This window comes from Drosophila miranda, chromosome XL (assembly GCF_003369915.1).
Source record: "Drosophila miranda strain MSH22 chromosome XL, D.miranda_PacBio2.1, whole genome shotgun sequence".
In the NCBI taxonomy this organism is placed as follows: domain Eukaryota; kingdom Metazoa; phylum Arthropoda; class Insecta; order Diptera; family Drosophilidae; genus Drosophila; species Drosophila miranda.
In genome coordinates this window covers 23,117,656-23,136,730 of record NC_046673.1, presented here as the reverse complement: position 1 = coordinate 23,136,730, position 19,075 = coordinate 23,117,656, and the positions used below count along the sequence as shown (strand labels likewise).

The following is a 19,075-nucleotide window of genomic DNA, read 5'->3' as shown; positions in this document are numbered from 1 at the left end:
CATGCAAATCGCAAACGCTCATCGCTATATGAGAAAAAAAGCAACAGCAGAGGTGTTTGGATTGGAATTGCGTTTTTGTGTAAAATTGCGTTTAGCAATTAATTGTTGCTATAATAAGCTAATGGCGAACAACATGGAGTCACGTGTCGTGGACCTGGACTTGGCCTGTCTGATCTGTCTGAACGAGGAGCCCGGCCACAGCTCCATTTACAGCCATGACTTGGAGCCTCCGCACACCCTGATTGCGGACAAGATTCGCTGTTGCACCAGCTTGAAACTGGAGAGTTTACAAATGCAGCGATGGCCGGACAAAATCTGTGAACAGTGCCACAGTGAACTGGGTGTCGCCTACCGCTTCTATGAGAAGTGCGTTGTGATCGAGAAGCTATTCCTGACTGCGACAAACAGCTCGCACTCCGTCGATGCCGACGAGTTGGCCAGAAACCAGCAGCTGAAGCTGTATCTGGAACAGCACCACGTCAAGCTGCCCCCCAGTTTAAAAATCAAACGCGTCGACGTGGATGCTGAGACTCCTGTGGCGAGTCGTGCGATGGGTCCAGCAACAAGAGGAAGTGCAGGTGGAAGCGCCAGTTCCAGTGCGACATCCACAACAGCGTATGGCCCAACAGCGAATATGCCCGTGATCAAGGTGGAGTATTGTCAGGAGAGCGAGGAGAACACAGACTCCCTGCCCCAGATACCAGAGGCATCTAGGTCAGTGGTCATGTCCCTGGACACCCTTATCGAGACGGTTCCCATGAAGGAGCAGCCGGTGGATACTTCAGATCAGGAGGGTGGAAAAATTATCATTCCAAGTCCTTGGCACTACGACCCTGCCCCAGAACATTTCTATCAAATTAGAATGGAGGAGACAGTGGTGGAACAGCCACCAGTTTCGCCTCCTCCTCCACCTCCACCTCCACCAGCACCATCGTCAGCACAAGCACCGCCACCGCTATCACGGGTTCCTAACACCACCCAACGACCCAGTATAAGCAAAGCCAGAAGGCGCACAGCCAACCGGAGCGTGCGCCAAAGGTCTGCACCCACAGGTTCTATCAGCTCGCCCTCAACCCGCACATGAAGCCCAACAAGAACGGAAAGGCCAACCTGCGGGTAGGCAGCACGCCAAGCCAATCGCATCTCCGCCCATTAAGCAGTAGCCGAGTTCCAAAAGGCGGAAGCAGCAGGCCTGGATGGATGCTGGATGATGGTGGGGCCTCTCTCACTCCCAGTCCGCCACGCCATCTCCCACATAGTATTATATATTTATATGTATATGTATGTTAAATGTATTGTATGTTTGTGTAAGTATTTATACATGTATGTCTGAATGTACTCAATTTATTGCCAATCGATTAGCCAAATGAAGAAAAAGTAAGCCAGGTTCGTGGATTGAAGGATGTTTTCGGTGCGAGAGCTGAAGGAGGGGAACATGTCATGGTTAATGGTCCCATGCCCATCCATTGATCCAGCAGCAGTGCTCCCCCTCCAAATCCTATCAAATTGTTGAAGCAGCTCCAAAATGCCCGATTATATTGAATATTCGAATAGCTGGCTAAATAGAAACCTGTACATATATACTATGTAAATTGAGATTTGACAAATAACTTCATATTGAAGAATAAACGTATCAATTATTGGAAAACACACGCCCACTGTACGACATTAGCTTGCTCCACAGGTGGCCGCATCCGATCTTCTCATATCACTCAGGAACTCAGACAAAGCACCATCAGGTTCCATAACTGAATGAGCTCCACAGTCTATTGTATTTGGGGATGACTTGACTCTATATTACCCTTATATCGATACAGTTGGCCCCCTATTCCCCTATTCACAGAAGAGACCACTGTTTTACTTCATCAAGAGCAGTCGACTCTAAGCCTCGACTTCAGTCTTATTCTTAAATGATTGTTCAACAACTAATGTACAATTAATGTAATGTGTATCTACACAGATACATGCATAGGTGCGTATACCACAGAGGAGTTATACATCAATACATCAATACATGGGTCAGTGGGGGGTAGTGGCAGTAGTGTAGTGGCAGTAGTGTAGCGGCAGTAGTGTAGTGGCTGGTCATTGGGCTAATGGGTAAAACTATGAATAATATGTACTATATCTATATGTAGGTGACGGGCTCTATGCCGAGCAGCGAGAGGGCCACATTGAGCACCTGACGCACCGCCATGACGAGGTAGAGGCGAGCATAGAGGACTGGCATCAGCTGGTCTCGCATCTGAACGAGAATCTTCTTCTGGCGGTAGTAGCGGCTGAAGATTGCGGCCAGGCTACTGATGTAGCGCACCAGCAGGTGCACGTCACACCGACCCTGCTGCAGCAGATTCAGCGTGGACTCGACCACCTCTGGGAAGGGCAGTAGGTAGCCGTAGATCAGCTTCCAGTCGAGCTGCAGGCAAACAATCGAAAAACAACGTTACGTTGTAGTCACGGTCTCCCGTTGGAGATTCAACTCAACTCACATCGTCCTCCAATAGGCTGAGATCGATGTCGTCCAGCGGCGGCAGTGGCTGGTAGACACCTGCCTCCACCTGTGCATTGAAGGTGCGCAGCAGCGTCTCCAGGCGGGCCGAATTGTATAGAATGTACGAGGCCCCTTGGAGCCGCCCGATCCATTGCGCACCACATTGGCCGCCGAGGCGTGGCGCACCTCAAACAGATCCACAATCACGGCAGCAGCGCCCAGGCGCTGGATAAGGCCATCGAAGTCGCCGTGCGAGCTACTCATGCGGACGCCATTGCGATGCGTGGCCATAAGTATCAAGTCCTTGGAGCGCAATCTGTCAATGGAATAGAAAGAGATAGAAAGTAATGCATGGCATAGAGGGGGTAAGCGAGTAAGACTCACGCAACGTAGCTGTCTCTGTTCATTGTGGTGGCTGTCTTCCCGACGGGCTCCAGTACGGGTCCACAGACCAGACAAACGTGGTCTGTCGGCTGGTTTGGGCAACGTTGAGCCTCTACGGTCACGCGGAGAGTGTCATCAGACTGCTGATCTGGATCCACCAAGCGCCAGGCGGAGTAAGCTATTAGGCGGCGGGTAATCACGCGGAGCAGACTGAGACGATAGTGACCGAGCTGCTCGGTCCCATCGTCGAGAGTCGGGTTCGGGCTCTGACCAAGGCACAGGGTTGGGGCTTTGTCCGACTTCGAGATGTGACCATACCGATCCCCCTGCTGGAGCACTACGTTCAGAACGTAAGCAATAACCGGACGACGGTGAAAGCTGAACGCGCAGCGATCCTTGTAGAGGGGCGTGATCCCCTGCAGGGGGAACACCCAGTCTTTGGCCTTCTCAATTAGACCCTGCATTGCCGCCTCATTGGGCAGCAATAGATCCATTTCCTTGTATTCCTGGCGCATCTTGCGTCCCTGCTTCCGACAGTAGGCTTCCCAATACTTACTGATGTTAGCGATGCTGATGTCTCCACGGTCGGGAATGTCCTCGATGTGAAAGCGAATGAGCACGCCGCATCGCTGGAACAGTACCGGAGCAGAAGACTCCTCCTTATCCACAACAACCGTGAAGAAGTTCATCAGCTGCTGGGCTAGCTTGTTCATGGGATATTGATAGGACACCATTGGAACGAAAATCTAGCGAAATCTAGAAAAATTTAAATAAGTGAGTGCGTGACCTGCGATAAAACTATTTTTCGGAACTCTATCAGACTGTCAAGAAGAAAACAATAATAAACCGCCGACTCTGTTGCGGGTTTCTTTTGTGGATTTTCATCGATTTTTGAAATTATCGATGGTTTTTATAGCAGCCTATCGCAATGGGAGAAGAGCTAAAATAACTAAAAATCTAAGTAAATACACTGCGTTTAAATTTTCAGAGTCCGTTTTGTGTGCCGCCATCTTGAATCGCAGCCGCATTTCTAGAACAATTGTGTGAGGAAATAAAACTAAAAAAGAATAGTATCCACAAAAAGCGTTGAGACACGCACACGCATCACAGTTCAAAAATCAGAAAGCGGCTTTTGTCAGGCTCAAGACAGCGACTCCTTTGAGCCTTTGCTGTAAGTGTGTGGTTGTAGCAGACTAATTTGATTGAAATGTCGTTTAGGATTGCTGTTGCTGATTTGCAGGATCAACCTGGAGGATGTGAACTCGGACTTGGCCTTTTTTCTCAGCAAGAACGAGGAGCCCGGCCACCGCTCCAATTACAACCATTACGTGTTGCCGCAGCCCATCTGGATTGTGGACAAGATTCGCTTTGTCTCCAGAGAATCCAGAGCAGCACAAGTAATCTAGATGCCTACGGAATTTCGGAATTAAAAAAATTAAGCTTGTTTGACTCATGTGCCGACTATCACGGTCTTAATACTGCGAGTGTACTCTAAATTTTTGTTTCCATTTTTAAGTTTTTTGCGCAAAGGTTAAATCAACTATCAACATTATCATATAAACGCATTTCATAAGCTGATCTGATCATCTTTGCCATCGTTTTAATCATTTTGTTCTAATCCGCGATGCTGAAGCGGGCTAGACGCGTGGCTTATGCATACTGCTGACCTTGTATTGATTCACCAGATCCAACAATGCATTATCCATGTCCTTAGCTATGTATGTTTATAAATAAATAAAAATATGTAAAATGTCACGCACCGAAGTGTCTTGGCTGATGCGATACCCACTTATCGATGTATCGCATCTGCAAAAGACCATCGAGCAGCAGGTACATGCAAATCGCAAACGCTCATCGCTATATGAGAAAAAAAGCAACAGCAGAGGTGTTTGGATTGGAATTGCGTTTTTGTGTAAAATTGCGTTTAGCAATTAATTGTTGCTATAATAAGCTAATGGCGAACAACATGGAGTCACGTGTCGTGGACCTGGACTTGGCCTGTCTGATCTGTCTGAACGAGGAGCCCGGCCACAGCTCCATTTACAGCCATGACTTGGAGCCTCCGCACACCCTGATTGCGGACAAGATCCGGTGTTGCACCACCCTGCAACTGGAGAGTTTACAAATACAGCGATGGCCGGACAAAATCTGTGAGCAGTGCCACAGTGAACTGGGCGTCGCCTATCGCTTCTATGAGAAGTGCGTGCTGATCGAGAAGCTATTCCTGACTGCGACAAGCAGCGCGCTTCTCGTCGACGTCGACGAATTGGCCAAGAACCAGCAGCTAAAACTGGATTTGGAACAGCACCACGTCAAGCTGCCATCCAGCTTGAAAATCAAACGCATCGAAGTGGATGCAGACATTCCTCTCGCAAGTCGAACGGTGGTGGGTTCAGTGTCAGCAGCGTCCAGGGCAAGTACTGCACCAACCACAGTGTCTGGGTCAACATTGACCACAGCAGCGACAGGTGCAGGTGGAGCTGCAGCGGCCACAACAGCTGCTGCAAATCATCCTGTCACTAAGATTGAGTACTTTGAGGAAGACGAGGACGAGGACACAGACTCACTCGGCCTGATGCCGGATGCCTCCGATTCACTGGTCATGTCGCTGGACACCCTCATAGAGACGGTGCCCATCAAGGAACAGCCAGCAGAGGAAATGTCGTCTGATGAGGAAGACAAGACGATGGTAATCCCCCAACCCTGGGACGAGGACCCCCCGACCCCAGAGCATGCCTATGAGATCGAAACGCCACTAACTAAGGAGAGTGAGGGGGAGCCACAGGAGGAGTTGCCACCACCGCCTCCGCCACCACCGATGCGGACGGCGAATGCACGCGCCCTTAACACGATCCAACGATGCAATATAAGCAAACGCACTTACAAACGCGTCACACCCATCTTTAAGAGGGAGATCGACGACGACGGCTACGTGCTTTTCGATAGCCAACAGATAGCCATTCCGGAGACGCGTCGTCACGCAGAGCGTGCGCGCAAGATCTGCCATGTGTGCGGGAACACCTACAAGTATCAGCATGCCCTCAATGCGCACATGCGTCGCCATAACAACGAGCGTCCCTATCCGTGCGAGGTCTGCCAGAAGGCTTTCATATCGAACGTGGAGCTGCGCCGACATATGCGTGTCCATACCGGGCAAAAGCCCTATGGATGTCACTACTGTGACCGCCGATTCTCCGACTTTGGCAGCAGCAAAAAACACGAGCGTATCCACACAGGCGAGCGTCCGTATGTGTGCGAGGTGTGCCACAAGGGCTTCGCCTACGCCCACGTGCTGTCCGTGCACCGGCGCACCCACACCGGCAAGAAGCAGTTCCAGTGCACGCAGTGCGACAAGGGATTCACCAAGAAGAGCTACCTGGCCGCCCACATGGATCAGCACAACGGCGTCACTGCGGCCGCCACAGCGGTCAAGCGGCCCGCGGCCACACGCAAGGTGCAAAAGAGGCATGCCGTCCCGGAGACATTGTCCATCGGCCATTTGATGCTTGGGGAGCCGGCTCCCAAGGTGCTGGAGGAATGCATTGTCACCCATGATTTCATGTTTAACGAGGAGGACGAGTGCGACGCCGACGATCACGATCTGGAGCCGGCGGAGGAAGAGGACCTGGAGCTGGACGATCCAGATCAAGACCCAGAGCACGATGACTTCGACGATGTCTATCACCAGGGTGTGCGCTCCGTCCCCTACGCGCTTGTCGGGAATCTGCTGGACTCTGAGGAGTTCGCTGACGATTCCAAATATCTTATTGACTAGTATTAGTATACGGCCTCGGCCCCGCCCCGCCCACTCTCGCCCACCCTGCTACCACCCGCACATGCACCCGCACCCTAGTCGTTTTGTGGTAGAGAATGCGAATGAGATGGAGATTGCGCTAGCAGCTGTATAAACACACACTTTTATGGCTAAAGCGAAGCAAAAAGAGAAGCTGGCCCTGAATGTGTGCTACAAGAAGAATAACATGTGCCGTGCCACGGCATCCAATTCGGTGGCCGCGTCAGCATCAGCATCGCAGAAGAACAACTGTGCAAATCCACAAGAGTTCCGTTGGACATGTGTGTTGGACACAGACAGTAATCTCTATCTATTGTAGCTTTATTACATTCTCACATTCACATTTAACATTCAGCGTAGATTTGCTATAACTATAAGAGAAGAACCTGAACGGGTGCAGGGGCAGGGGCCAGGGGTCTCCGTGCCGGAGAAGGGTTAATTGTTCTAAAAATATTATAGTTGCTGTTGTGCTCATCGTAGCCGCTATCCACTGTACCGCTATACCACTGTACCGCTGTACCGCGCTGAGATGGCACAAAACTGAAGTTTTTGGCCACGTTCTTGAACCGGTTTGACTGTGTGTTTCTGCGGCTGCGGCTACGGCAGCGCCTCTGATGTGTGGCCTGTGGCGGGGTCAACGCCACAAATTATGGAACGATACATTAAGTTATTTGTTAGGCTAATGCAAAATCTAACTTCTCTTCGCCCTAGACATTGAAAATGTTCGTAAAAAAATATATATATGTATATGTATGTATGTAAAAACGAGTGTTGGTTGCTTGCGGGGAGGAGGGGAAATTCTGGGGGTCGGTCGGGTTACAGATGGAACAATAAAACTTGAACATCGGTGTGGCGTATGTGTGGGGGATCTGGGCTATGCTGGCTAATCCTCGAAGGTGATGCGTCCGGGGCCATGGTTCTTCATGTAGCGCCTGTATGCCTTGTAGCGTGGATTCTCCGCCAGCTTCTTCTTCATCTCCTCGTCCTGTTCGGCCTTCCACGCCTCGAAGTTGTCGCGCTTCCACAGCTCCAGATGCAGATACTCTTCGATCTGTTTGTCGTCCTGCGCATTGAACTGATGCTGGCCCATCTTCAGGTAGCGCCGCACCAGATACAGCTTCTGGTCGCGTCCGTACGGCTGCTTGAGGATCGTGTAGCGCCAAAACCACTGGCCATGCCACACGATGAACGAGAGAATCGTGTAGGGGCAGATGAGCAGCTGCACCCAGAGGACGTCCCACAGCGTGGGCTTTGCGTAGCCGCCCTGCACGTCCATCTTCTGCTCGATGACCTTGCGTATGATGCGCTCCAGCTCCTCCTTCTGGTCGGTCTTGGACATGCGGTTCTTGCCCTTCTTCTGGATGCGTTCCTGGATCTCGTCGCGGGCAATGTCCAGCGCCTGGTTGCGGTACTTGGGCACCGTGGCAAAGTACTTGATGGCCGAGTCGTAGCGCTGCCAGCCGGAATAGTACTGTATCACCGAGATAATTGTCAGCACCACCACGATCACAATGCGCACATCTACCTTAGGCGCCACGCGGCGGCGGTAGTAGCGATAGTAATGCGCATAGTACGCATCCGGGTTGTCCAGCATATAGTCGTAGTCATTGCGCGACTCCTCGTCGCGCAGGATCTCGTATGCAGTGGCTATTAGCTTGAACTGCTCCTCCGCGAGGGCCTTGGCCTCGACGCCGCGATGCAGATCCGGATGATACTTGCGCGCCAGCAAGCGGTAGGCCTTGCCAATCTCCGACTTGGACGACTCACGTGTCACGCCGAGCACATCGTAGCAGTCCTCCTTGCCGCAGTACAGACCCTCGAGCAGGCCCAGACACAGCGTTGGCAGCGCCACCAGGGCCAACAGACAGGCAGCTTGGATACGCATCTTGGCAGGTTATGGCGGTGCTGTGTGGTGCGGTGGGTGTGGGTTGCAGCGGTGGCAGCAAATACTCGGCAACAGCTGTTTGCGGCTGTGGTGAGCGTAGAGCGGAGCGGCAACGTCTCGTCACCGACTGGGGAGCAACTAGTGAGCCCGCTCGTTTTGGTGGGCACGTTGGCGCTGGCCGTTGTTTGTGCCGCTTGCAGGTTAGAACTTTCCCTCCTACGGCTTTAAGCCCGCTCAAGTTGAGACCGAAACGAAAACGTATAAATTTTGTTAGGGATGGGTATCGATATAGTGTGCTATTTAAGCTCAATTGAGCTAGTTCAGGATTAGGTTCCCGTTCTTTAAAAGAGTATGCCTTAACTTAATTATATCTGTACCTCTGCCGCATAATTGCATAAAAGATGACAATTTTTTTGTGGACAAGCAAACACACATCTGAAATTTCAAATGAGGTGAGTGAATTTTCGTTTCAATTCAACTAGTTCACCGATAAGTTAGTCGATTACTAACGCTCAGTTTGACGGACTTCGACTAAAATGCTGAAATTCTGTGTAGCATAACAGAATTAAACTCTGGTAATGAAAACCAGAATAATAATAGCCTATGTAATAGTCACACAATAAGTTTCTGCAGACTGCGAACAGAGCGTCGTAAGAATGAAAGTCCAAGAAGAAACCGCCAAAAAGCAGTGTGTGGTTCGGCCCGTCTTGCGTGCTAAGCGTAGACTATACCAATTAACCGAAAAGGATAACGCGAAGAAACTCAAGATGTGCAAACACAGTTTTATTAGAATTCATGGCCTTATAGAGCTCCCAAAGACTAAAGAAAATTTTGCCGATTTTTAATTTTGATTTTGGTGCCTTGCTGCAGTCAACATCGATAGCATGCAAAGTAAATATCGATACTATCGGTAGCCCAGCACCTCCATTTTTAAAATGAGACGGTATATTTTGGTATATTTCTGAGGGTCGGACGGTATATTTTAACGATAAATCCGCGGCCGCACTGGTCACACTGGTCTGCAGCAAAACAAAAGAAAAAGAACACAAATTCTGTAAAATTTAAATTATTTAATCTGTAAATACAGTTGAAAGTTGCAACAGTGGGCTAATTGTTTTGGCCACAGGACGAATACCACGTGCCACAGCAGCCTAAACAGCGGAATAGCGGAGCAGCTGAACCCAATGCGCATGCAGGGTGCGGGCCAGTGGAGAGCTGTCGCAGTGCAGCAGCAAGCGGAGGAAGCCGAACAGGCGGCGTCACAGTGGGCCCTCCCACTCTGGTAGCGGGGCTGGGCTGGCTGTGCTGCTGGGATGCGGTCACTAGCATACGATGTGGCCAGCCGCACTTACACGCCTGCTGAGAAGACGCATCATCTACATAATTCTTGTGCTGCTGCTGCTTATTTGCATTATCTGGGGCAACCTTTTGGATCGAGTGAGTGGCACTAGAACAGTCTGGACAGTGGAAAACTAATCTCGTAAAGTTCCGTAGCAGGGCGCCTTTAGTGGTCTGCACTATGACGACTTTGAGGTGCAGCGCACGCGCCCTCTCCTCTGGACGCAGCAGCTTTTGGCGCCGGAACAGCATATCAATCGTACTCGGGACACGGAACTGCGGTGCCGCAACTCGGTGCAGGGCCGCCAGCTGCTCACCGACGAGCGCGGCTTTGTGTGCCTGCGAGAGCAGGCCCTCCCCAGCGGCTGCTGCAACCTGGAGCTGCCCGGAATCGGCTACTACAGCTGTCGCACCTGCAACGCCACCACCAACTGCTGCCGCCTGTACGAGTACTGCGTGTCCTGTTGCCTGCATCCCGACAAGCAGCCACTCCTCGAACTGGTGCTGCAGTCAGCCCACACACCCAAATACATCTATGCCAGTGTGGCAGATCACTTCGAGCTGTGTCTCGTCAAGTGCCGCACCAACTCGCACTCTGTGGAGCACGAGAACAAGTACCGCGATGGTAAAGCCAAGCACTGCTACGGCATCACCGAGGCTCACGAGTCGCAGCGTGACGTGGCCCCCCCGGCTGTCCACAGCTAGCTAACACGATTATAGCACGTCCGAAGGTGCTCTTTCTTTCTCCTGCCCCTAGGCTAAGTCAGACATAGCTTCACATTGAGATTTCTTGTACTCCGCATCCGCCCCCAAGGGACTTTGACGGAGTGGACACAGATAAATGAGCTTTACCTCCAACTAGAAATATAACTAGAACTAGATAAAAGGCTTGCAGTATTGGTAATGGACCTGGGACTGCCACAAAGCGCAGCTACCTGTCCGGACCTGACTGTGGGATCTGGGGACCTGTCCTCTTCAGCCGCATATAGAACAAACAAAAAGCAACAAAATGTAATGCAATCATGGATAGCATTTACGTACGTACTAGTTATATTATAGCATAACTTTGTATGCTGCTTTCTTGTAACTTAGATCCTAGATTCGTAACTTAAGTAATTTATTCACGTGTAGTTCTGCTTTCTTTTTAGAAGAATGTGTGAGCCATTAAATGAGAACCATTCAAGTGCCTAAGAGAGCGGCTCCTGGTGTACCACCTGGCCCTCGATGCCGTAGAAGATGGTATCGTCCTGTATGTAGCCCCAGGCCATGCGTTGCGATGTAAAGCTGATGCCCAGATCCCCGGCATGGCCCACAACGATGGCGCCGCCCGTGCCACCGATGCGTCTGGTCATCTCGCGACACTCTTGGTCTGCCGCCGCCTGGGCGGACATGCCCTTGTGCTCGATGGCGGCCAGGATGCGCTGGGCCAGATTGTATCGCATGATTGTCTCGCCATGGCCGGTGGTGGAAACGCCGCCCCTGGCGTTGTCCGCATAGGTGCCGCTGCCCAGGATGGGCGTGTCGCCAATGCGACCGGGCCACTTGCCCGTGATGCCGCCGGTTGAGGTGCCGACAACAATTTGGCCATCCTGGTCCATGGCCACAGCGCCCACCGTCTCTCCGCTGGGGTCGGTCTTCTGCTCAGCGGCCAGCTCTGTGCGGGCGAAGAAGGGATCCTTGCCCTGGGTCAGCTGCTCCTTGAATTGTTGCAGCGTGAAGCGGGCCCCCTCCGTGACCAAGGCGTTCGCTGGCAGCCGTTCGCTGCCCGTGGACAGGGCCAGCTCCTGGGCCGCCTCGCCGCCGATGAACGTGTGCCGCTGTTTCTCCATGAGACGACGCGCCACCGTAATCGGGTGCATCACGTCCCGCAGCAGGGTGACGCAGCCGGCGCGCAGATCCCGCCCTTCCATTAGACTGGCCTCCATCTCCACCTGCCCGTCGGTGTTCAAGCAGGAGCCGTAGCCGGCATTGAAGTTCTCGTCCAGCTCCATGCTGCGCACCGCCGTCTCGACGGCGTCCAGGGCGCTGCCCTTCGCCCCACTGGCCGGCACCAGGCTGCCCCAAGCACATCGCAGCGCCTCCTTGATGCCCTTGAACTTGCCAGCGATGCGCGAGTCCGGAATGTCCCCGGCTCCTCCGTGTATCAGCAGCACTGGGCGTGGCATTTTCTCAGCTCTTTGTTCTCGTCGGTGTTGCTGCTATCTCGAGCAATTGAAGAGTGAGGCTCCGCTTGCTGGGGTAGCACTGCGCTCTGTTTTTATGGCTGCTTCTTTGTCATTCTCTCACCAGAGGGACGCGACGACAGAGCGACTATCAGTTGCTCTCACTCTCGCCCTCACTATGCGGACGTACACGAAGTGGTGGTTAGTCCGATCCATGGCCTGGGGTCCGCGTAAGGGCATACAGAAATCGACTCGTCGAGAACCTGTTTTTCTTTCCTTGTTGATCTGCTGCCCGCCTGCACTCCGATAAGGCGCATAATAATCATCTTTGGACTGTGTGCGTGCCGTGTGTGTGTGCGTGTTTTATGGGCTGTCGTCTGAGCACATGTTGATATGGATATACTACTCGTTCTCCCACTTGTACTTTTACTCGTACTTTGTTGTGTGGATGGATGTGTGTCTATCTGAGGGACGGACAGGTCTAGTCTTACCCCCATTGTGCAGCTTTTCCTTTAGAAGAACAGGCTTCGTTCTCGTTCTCGTAAAATATGATGAGCACGTACTACACGGATGTGCGTACTTACTTATATCTATCATGTAAAAGCGTTTACAATATAATAAGTAAAGATATATACATATATAATGATTATATGCACTCCAAAAACTCTATTTCTGATGATCATGTTTATAATTAAAGCGATTGGTAGCTCCTCTTGCCGAAGATCAGCTTTGGCCGTGATCAAAGATGGATAAGGCTGTGGGAAAAGCCCGATTGGTAACTTGGCCCGGAGCATCACCTCAGGAAGGTTGTACCATTCTTTACTATATCAAACAGTACGAGGATGTGGACTAAAGTGAAACGATACTCCAAACGTGGACCGGGAATGCATGCTGCAAGGTCAGAACGAGTTCTCTCATAAATGAGAACTAGGTCTCTACAATTAAGAACTAGTTCGCAGTACGGCTTTAATACATCAACAACACCAAATCTTTGGTACAATTATTTGCCGCAATGTGATTGTGATTTTGTTTTAGTGTACGTTCGGGTGCTTGTTGCAGGTACATTGGGACGATTGTTGCTGACGATTTGTGCAAACGATTGTTGCAATCGACTCTTTCGTGTGTGAAGTGTGACTTGTTAGTGTACTTTTTGAGCTTTTGTGCTTTACTTTGGTGCTCTGTTTGCCGGTTTTTCGTTCTGATACGCGTCGATACGACGCTCCAGGTAATCAATCTCCCGCCACATGTCTGAGGCCAAGCTCCAGTTTGGTGGCTTATCGGCATTCACAATTTCCATCAGGTATTTCAAGCGCTTCACCTCCTTGTTATAGACGCTCTCTTTGCGCGTTTCCTCCATCGGTATCGGGGGAATCTGCCGTGGCCTGGACGAAGCCACGGCCGTTGGCCGCCTGATCTTCAATTCCTTGCCGACCGGTGTTGCCTGGCAGGCCTTCTCGTTGGCCAAAGGCGGGGAAATAGCCCCTGCGACCGATGCGCGAGCAGTGATGAAACGTTCTTTGGGTACCACATGGAAGTGCGCCGGCTGGCTGGCCCGCTTCACGCCACGGCGTATCATGCTCAGCTGGTCCTTGCCGGTGATAATTTTGGGACGCGTTGGCACCCGACTGGGAGCCGCGCAAATTTGAGTCCCGGTCTGGGTGCCTACCGACAGCTTCCCATTGGACGACCGGGCCGCCACATGTGCAGCGGGCACCCTTGCAATGCGATTCTTTGGTGCCATCTTTTCTGTGGCAGATCTCTTAGGTCTCTAAACATCACGTCACTCTAATTGCAAGATTACTTACGTACTTACTTACAGAGATCGGATCAGAGGACGGCCTTGATCGGTTCGGTTCGGTTCAGTTCGGCTTAGTTCGGTTCGGAAACGGAACTTTGGCCTGGAAGAAAGATCCAGCAATAATCGAAACTCGGTTCAATGCTCAATTCGATTGAAAGGTACGACTCAATAATCATAAACTAATGGTAATGTCAACGCCTGCCTTTGGCTTCGGTTTATAGAGAAATCAAATAATTAACTTGTAGGGCTACCTCGTAGGGTTGTCAACTGCGGCTTACGTCCGATTTAATTGCCAGATTTATGCAAGCGGCAGATCAGAGCAGCCTTCAACTTTTAATTGCAGTTCAAGTCGCGTGAATCGCCTGTTACCATATGAATGCCTTTGCTCACGGCTATGACACGGTAGTGGGTAGTGGGTCCTGGGTCCAGAGTCCAGGGTCCCGGCTGCGCTTGTCTTGCCTTGTGTCTTGCTTAATCAGTTGATACGCAATCTCCGCCCTCCAACACCCCCTCCCCCTCCCCCTCCGCCTCCACTCGGTTCCATTCCCATGCGCATCCACATGGCCAAGCACTTCTCTTTCGAGCCTTTGGCCATGCGTTGGGGGGGGCGGGGTCGTGGGGTCTTTGTGCATATTTAAGCAAGGAGCATCAGGAGCAGGCTGGAGGGTGGACGGTGGGGGGTGTGTTTTCGGCCAAGTCTCTTCTGTCAGTTGGCCTGCATTTGACGAATTTTCACGCGTCACGCATTTGCAGTGACCTCAAGGCTTCAGCAGATGCCTGCCTGCCTTCCTGCCTGCCTGCTGTGCCACAATGTTCACACGAGACGAGTTCTCACGAGCCAGTCATGATTGTTAAGGCATGAACAATACATATATCGAAGGCCACTGGCTCCGGCAAAACTTGGTAAATGTTGAACACCACACATTTTGGCCCATGTAAAACCCTTAATCGTGTGCAGGCTGAACGCATAAACGCCGCTGGGGCTAGACTTGTCTTGTTGCTGCTCCTGCTGCTGGCCCCATTCTGATGGAGCCTGCTGTTTAATCAGCGAGTTGGAGGCAGAGGCAGAGGCAGGGCATGGTAACAGGACTGGGCGACGAATGAAGGCATCTTAGTTGGTTCTATCAACTTCATTGGCCTCCTCATTTGGTGGCCGGCGCCGGCATGCATGTACTTATGTCGACATGTGCATATACATATTTGCATATGTCCGACTGCTCCTTCCATGCGCCAGCCACAGCCCCTGCTACAGCCGTGGCTGGGTGGGGCTGGGTGTGTGTTCCGTATGCCAACGATTTCCATGCTCCACTTGCAATGCGCTAAACTTCCGTTGATGTTCCCGCTCCGTGTCCGTGTCAGTGCCCTCGTCCCTCGTAGCCCCAGTCGTGGCCCCAGTCGTAGCCAATCTAAATCAAACTACAAACAGGCATGGAGTCACGCACGCCTAACAGGAGGCAGCAAAAGGGCGCTGGGCGCTGGGCATTGGCCACTGAGGGACGGGACCTACTTATGAGCAGGAACCCATGTGGTGCAACGACAAACAGCGCCAGGTACCGTTACCAGCCACAGCTGCAACCACAGGGCACACGTTTGTTTGGTTCACGGAACGGAACGCAAGACAATGGAAGGACGAGTAAAGCACCGAAATTAACCTCTGGTACAGCCACCAGAACTTGACCCATAAAATGTCTGCATTTCTCATTTCTCATTTGTAGAATTTATTGATTAAGTGCTGGTTAACTTAAGTTTTGCTAAGTACTGCTTTGTGCAGTCTGTAAATTTCACTGATGGACGTATGTCGTATGTGCTCGGCTTATGGCATAATTATTGTTGTGTTCAAGTCTTCTTTTCGATGATCCTGTGGCCTGAGTACCTTTTAGTGCAGTTTGAATGGCATTTGGTTTGTGTTTTGGGGTTGGGGTTGGGGTTGGGGTTGGGGTTGGGGCGGTCTCCGCAAAAGCCCTGTCATTAACAGGCTATTATTATTGTTGGATCAGGGTTATATGGGTGTATTTGTACTCGTATTTGGGTGTAATTCATTACCATGCAATTTTGTGGTGCCTGATGCTGTTCGGCAATGTTTTTGTCAAATCAATTCTGCATAAATATCTTGCGTTGACATTTGGAAAGCTGTTTTATTTGGCTTTTCACTGGATACGGATTCGAGTGACGGAATACCCTGAAAATAGTGGTGTGTATGCTTTTAGCTTCTAGCAGTGGAAAGCGGAAATAGTTGTATGTACAATACGATGAATGCAGTTCAGTTTCAAGCAGGGGATAGGGAAATATCCGCCAAGCAGCTCAGTACAGTTAGGAAGAACAGTTCTCGGGAGCTGGTGGATGATGAGTGGGGCAAGCAGTCGAATGACCAGTGCAAAAACGGTTGATATACACTGCTTAACCATTTTTGAAATTTAAATTTGAATTTGAATTCGTGGATCTTTTGGGCACAACACAGGGTACTCCCCAGTTCGATTGCCGATTGTTGCGCACTCCATTTAAATGTCGAGCGCGTGCATACCAAATGTTTGCATCCGTAATGAATTATATAGCCGCTGACCAGCCCCTGCCGTCGGGCGCCACAATGCCAATTTGTCAAAAAGCAAGGCCTAAACGGAACCAAAACCAGAACTACGGATATACATACGGGGCCATATGCATATGCATGTGCATGTGCATATGGAAATGTGGTAGAGGCATTGTTTTGGATTATTACGATTGAATATTCTGATATGCTTTGAGCGGCTTTATAGGACTTTATAGGTCGAGGCTAGCGCGATAGCTATTATCAACTACGTAACATACTTGATTTCTAAGAAATGAAATTGGTTTTCCTGTTTAACAGAGAGTGTGGAACCCCCGGAACCCCCGGAACCCCCGGAACCCCTCGAACCCCTGCTTTTGTTGGTTGTATTTTAAAGAATTCCATTCCCGTAACTGCTGAAACAATAATTCAATAAGCTACGCAATCGATAGTGTTTCCTGTATTTGATTTGCATTTCTGTTGTTGTTTTGTTTTCTTTGCAATACCCTTGCCAATCAGAGTATAGATCATTTCGGAAGTCTCGGGATCGGATCATAACAGCTTTGGGCTTTCTGTTATACGTACAATCCGAGGGCTTTCGAGTAGTTGCTAAGGAAACACTCCATGGGGGCCTGAGAGCACGAGAGCAAAGGGTATTCGAAGCCTCGGCTATCCAGTGTGGGAATCCTTTCTTGTTTTATAATTACGAGTATTTTCGTGTTCGAATGTAATTTGCATTTTCAATTAGAGCTGTTCAGGGGTGCATACACACACACGCACACCTGGATGCGGAAAATGTGGGGAAATTTGATTTACAAATATTATTGTTGCTGGGGTTTTTCTTTCTTTTTTCAGCTGGATTTTCAGGGTATAGGATTCCGCAGATTACACTCCACACCCCACCCGCCTGTCCAGCCCCTCATTTGGGGCTGAATATGAAATATTTATTGATGAATTTGATAGAGTGTTTCGGGGGCTTGTCGCTGGCAGTCGGAGAGTATGGGCTGCGTTTGGGCCTATTGCCAAATTCGAATTCGAGAGTGGTTTTCAGTGTTCGGGTTCAATTAAATTGCATTTAGCGGACACGGCAGATGCCAGATGCCACAGCGATTCCAAGTCAATTACAATTGTCCTCTGCACTCTGACCTTCGCCCCCACCCCCCATCCCCTTCCCCATGGAACGAATCAATATGTCATTCGGGTGGCGCTCTTTAAGGCCAACTTTAAAACGAAATGAGGTTCGAGGCTCAGTCTTGAATCTGTCACAATTAATACCCCCACCCCCAAAAGACCTACCCGGGACCCCACCCCGCAGATGTTGTCTCATTTACACCGGAAGTGGGGATGGGGGATGGATTTTCCTCTGAAGCGTGTAAAAGTTTGCAGCGCCCCTCCACAGCCCCCCCCTCTCATTGTCAACATCATGTTGGGGCGAGGAGACAAGAGAGAGAGCGAGAGAGAGAGAGAGGAAGGCAGAGGATGGCTGCCATTAAAGCCATGTTAATCGATTTTCTGTTGCCTTACACGCGCCGTGCCATGCTACGCCGCGGCTGAGCTGTTGCTGACACAGGCACATGCCGCACGGAGTCCGACCCCACTTGCCCCCCCCACCCAGAGCCCGCTTTAAACGTCGCAAAGTAGAAAATAATCAGCATGGCCCCAAGTGTTTCAGGTGACGCCCCGAGCTCCCCTCGGATGGGTGTGGCCCAATAGGCCCCCATGCTAATCGGCGGGAGGTGGAGGGTGGAATGTATCTTTAGGTGGGGATAGTAAATGAGCGGAAGAGATTTCGTTTGTCAACTATAAAATTCGTTGGGCCCAAGGCTGATGATTTATTGCTGCCAATTTGGGGACAAAGTATCGGCCCAAACCCCACCCCCAAAAAGATGCGTTTACTATTACTTTTACTCCCAGGCAGCTGAAAAATAATTTCAAGCCAAGTTCCCAAGTATTTCCCCAAGAAATCCTCGGCAGATACATGGCCATCACGGGGCCTGCGGGGTATGCTGGAAAATCTGTGCTGAATATCAAACTGGCAATCCATTAAATGTTTCATGTTCATGAGTGAAACTATAAACCGCTGACAGGAACAATCTTTCAGTACGTTACTCCGTTCCCTTCCGCTTTACCTCTTCCCTCCCCCTGCCACCTGCCACCTGCCACCTGCCACCTGCCCCTTCGTGTGAGTCATTTCCCTGTGCCGGCCTCATTTCCATGACTCCGCACCAGAAGCGGTAGGGAAGTGTATTTCAGCAACTTTTCTGATCATATGTTTCGCCAAGTGTTTGATTTAATGTAGAGTCAACTTTAGAGCCCAACTAACTTCAACTCGAGTCTGCCCGCCTCCCCAATGGATGTGTGTGTGCCTGGTGTCTGGTTCTTTCTACACGTACGCACATTTTGCAAACTGCACTAAATTAAGGTAACTCTCCATGTGGTGCACCCTCGCCATGCACCACCACAACTCTGGGTCTGGGTCTGGCTCTGCCACTGGCTCTGCCCTTGCCCCTGCCTTTCAGCATGCCTTCATGCCTCACGCCTTCCGGCCACGTTCTGGCTCTCTCTGTTTAAAGTGTTTGCAGCATTACTGCTGGCTGCTGGCTGCCGGTTGCCCGGCTAAGCCAAAAAACTAACTTACACCTAACTAAATGACAAAGTTTTCCGAGTGAGGAGCGTGGAGTGAGAATCCTCCCCCTACAACAT

General features: G+C 50.8%; 5 protein-coding genes and 1 pseudogene across 13 annotated transcripts; 2 read left to right on the top strand and 4 right to left on the bottom strand.

Annotated features, from left to right (window-relative positions):
• Positions 1-1,855: 1,855 nt before the first annotated feature.
• On the bottom strand, positions 1,856-3,778 carry LOC117188951 (annotated as a pseudogene).
• Positions 3,779-4,686: 908 nt separating this feature from the next.
• On the top strand, positions 4,687-7,542 carry LOC108155443 (neurotrophin receptor-interacting factor homolog). The gene has a single exon (XM_033393605.1). The coding sequence runs from the start codon at positions 4,707-4,709 to the stop codon at positions 6,645-6,647; it is 1,941 nt and encodes a 646-aa protein (XP_033249496.1). The 5' UTR covers positions 4,687-4,706; the 3' UTR covers positions 6,648-7,542.
• On the bottom strand, positions 7,403-8,881 carry LOC108155462 (dnaJ homolog subfamily C member 25 homolog). Its single transcript, XM_017286286.2, has one exon. It carries the CDS (start codon positions 8,548-8,550, stop codon positions 7,549-7,551), a length of 1,002 nt encoding a protein of 333 aa, XP_017141775.1. The 5' UTR covers positions 8,551-8,881; the 3' UTR covers positions 7,403-7,548.
• A 663-nt stretch (positions 8,882-9,544) lies between these two features.
• Positions 9,545-11,079, top strand: LOC108164207 (UPF0454 protein C12orf49 homolog). Of its 2 annotated transcripts, none has more exons than XM_017299850.2 (2): positions 9,545-9,987; positions 10,048-11,079. In XM_017299850.2, the coding sequence occupies exons 1-2, from the start codon at positions 9,883-9,885 to the stop codon at positions 10,591-10,593; spliced, it is 651 nt and encodes a 216-aa protein (XP_017155339.1). In that variant the 5' UTR covers positions 9,545-9,882; the 3' UTR covers positions 10,594-11,079. The 2 variants fall into 2 exon arrangements, with proteins under 2 accessions (XP_017155339.1, XP_017155331.1); XM_017299842.2 differs by having other exon boundaries at positions 9,546-9,987; positions 10,045-11,079.
• LOC108164201 (probable isoaspartyl peptidase/L-asparaginase GA20639) lies at positions 10,916-12,160 on the bottom strand. Its single transcript, XM_017299831.2, has one exon. The coding sequence runs from the start codon at positions 12,051-12,053 to the stop codon at positions 11,076-11,078; it is 978 nt and encodes a 325-aa protein (XP_017155320.1). The 5' UTR covers positions 12,054-12,160; the 3' UTR covers positions 10,916-11,075.
• Positions 12,161-12,557: 397 nt separating this feature from the next.
• LOC108164224 lies at positions 12,558-14,040 on the bottom strand. Of its 8 annotated transcripts, none has more exons than XM_033393647.1 (2): positions 13,864-14,040; positions 12,558-13,809 (listed from the first exon to the last, which is right to left on the bottom strand). In XM_033393647.1, the coding sequence occupies exon 2, from the start codon at positions 13,789-13,791 to the stop codon at positions 13,216-13,218; it is 576 nt and encodes a 191-aa protein (XP_033249538.1). In that variant the 5' UTR covers positions 13,792-13,809; positions 13,864-14,040; the 3' UTR covers positions 12,558-13,215. The 8 variants fall into 8 exon arrangements, with proteins under 8 accessions (XP_033249538.1, XP_033249539.1, XP_017155347.1 ...); XM_033393648.1 differs by having other exon boundaries at positions 13,868-14,040; XM_017299858.2 differs by having other exon boundaries at positions 12,558-13,796; positions 13,856-14,039.
• Between the last annotated feature and the right edge of the window lie 5,035 nt (positions 14,041-19,075).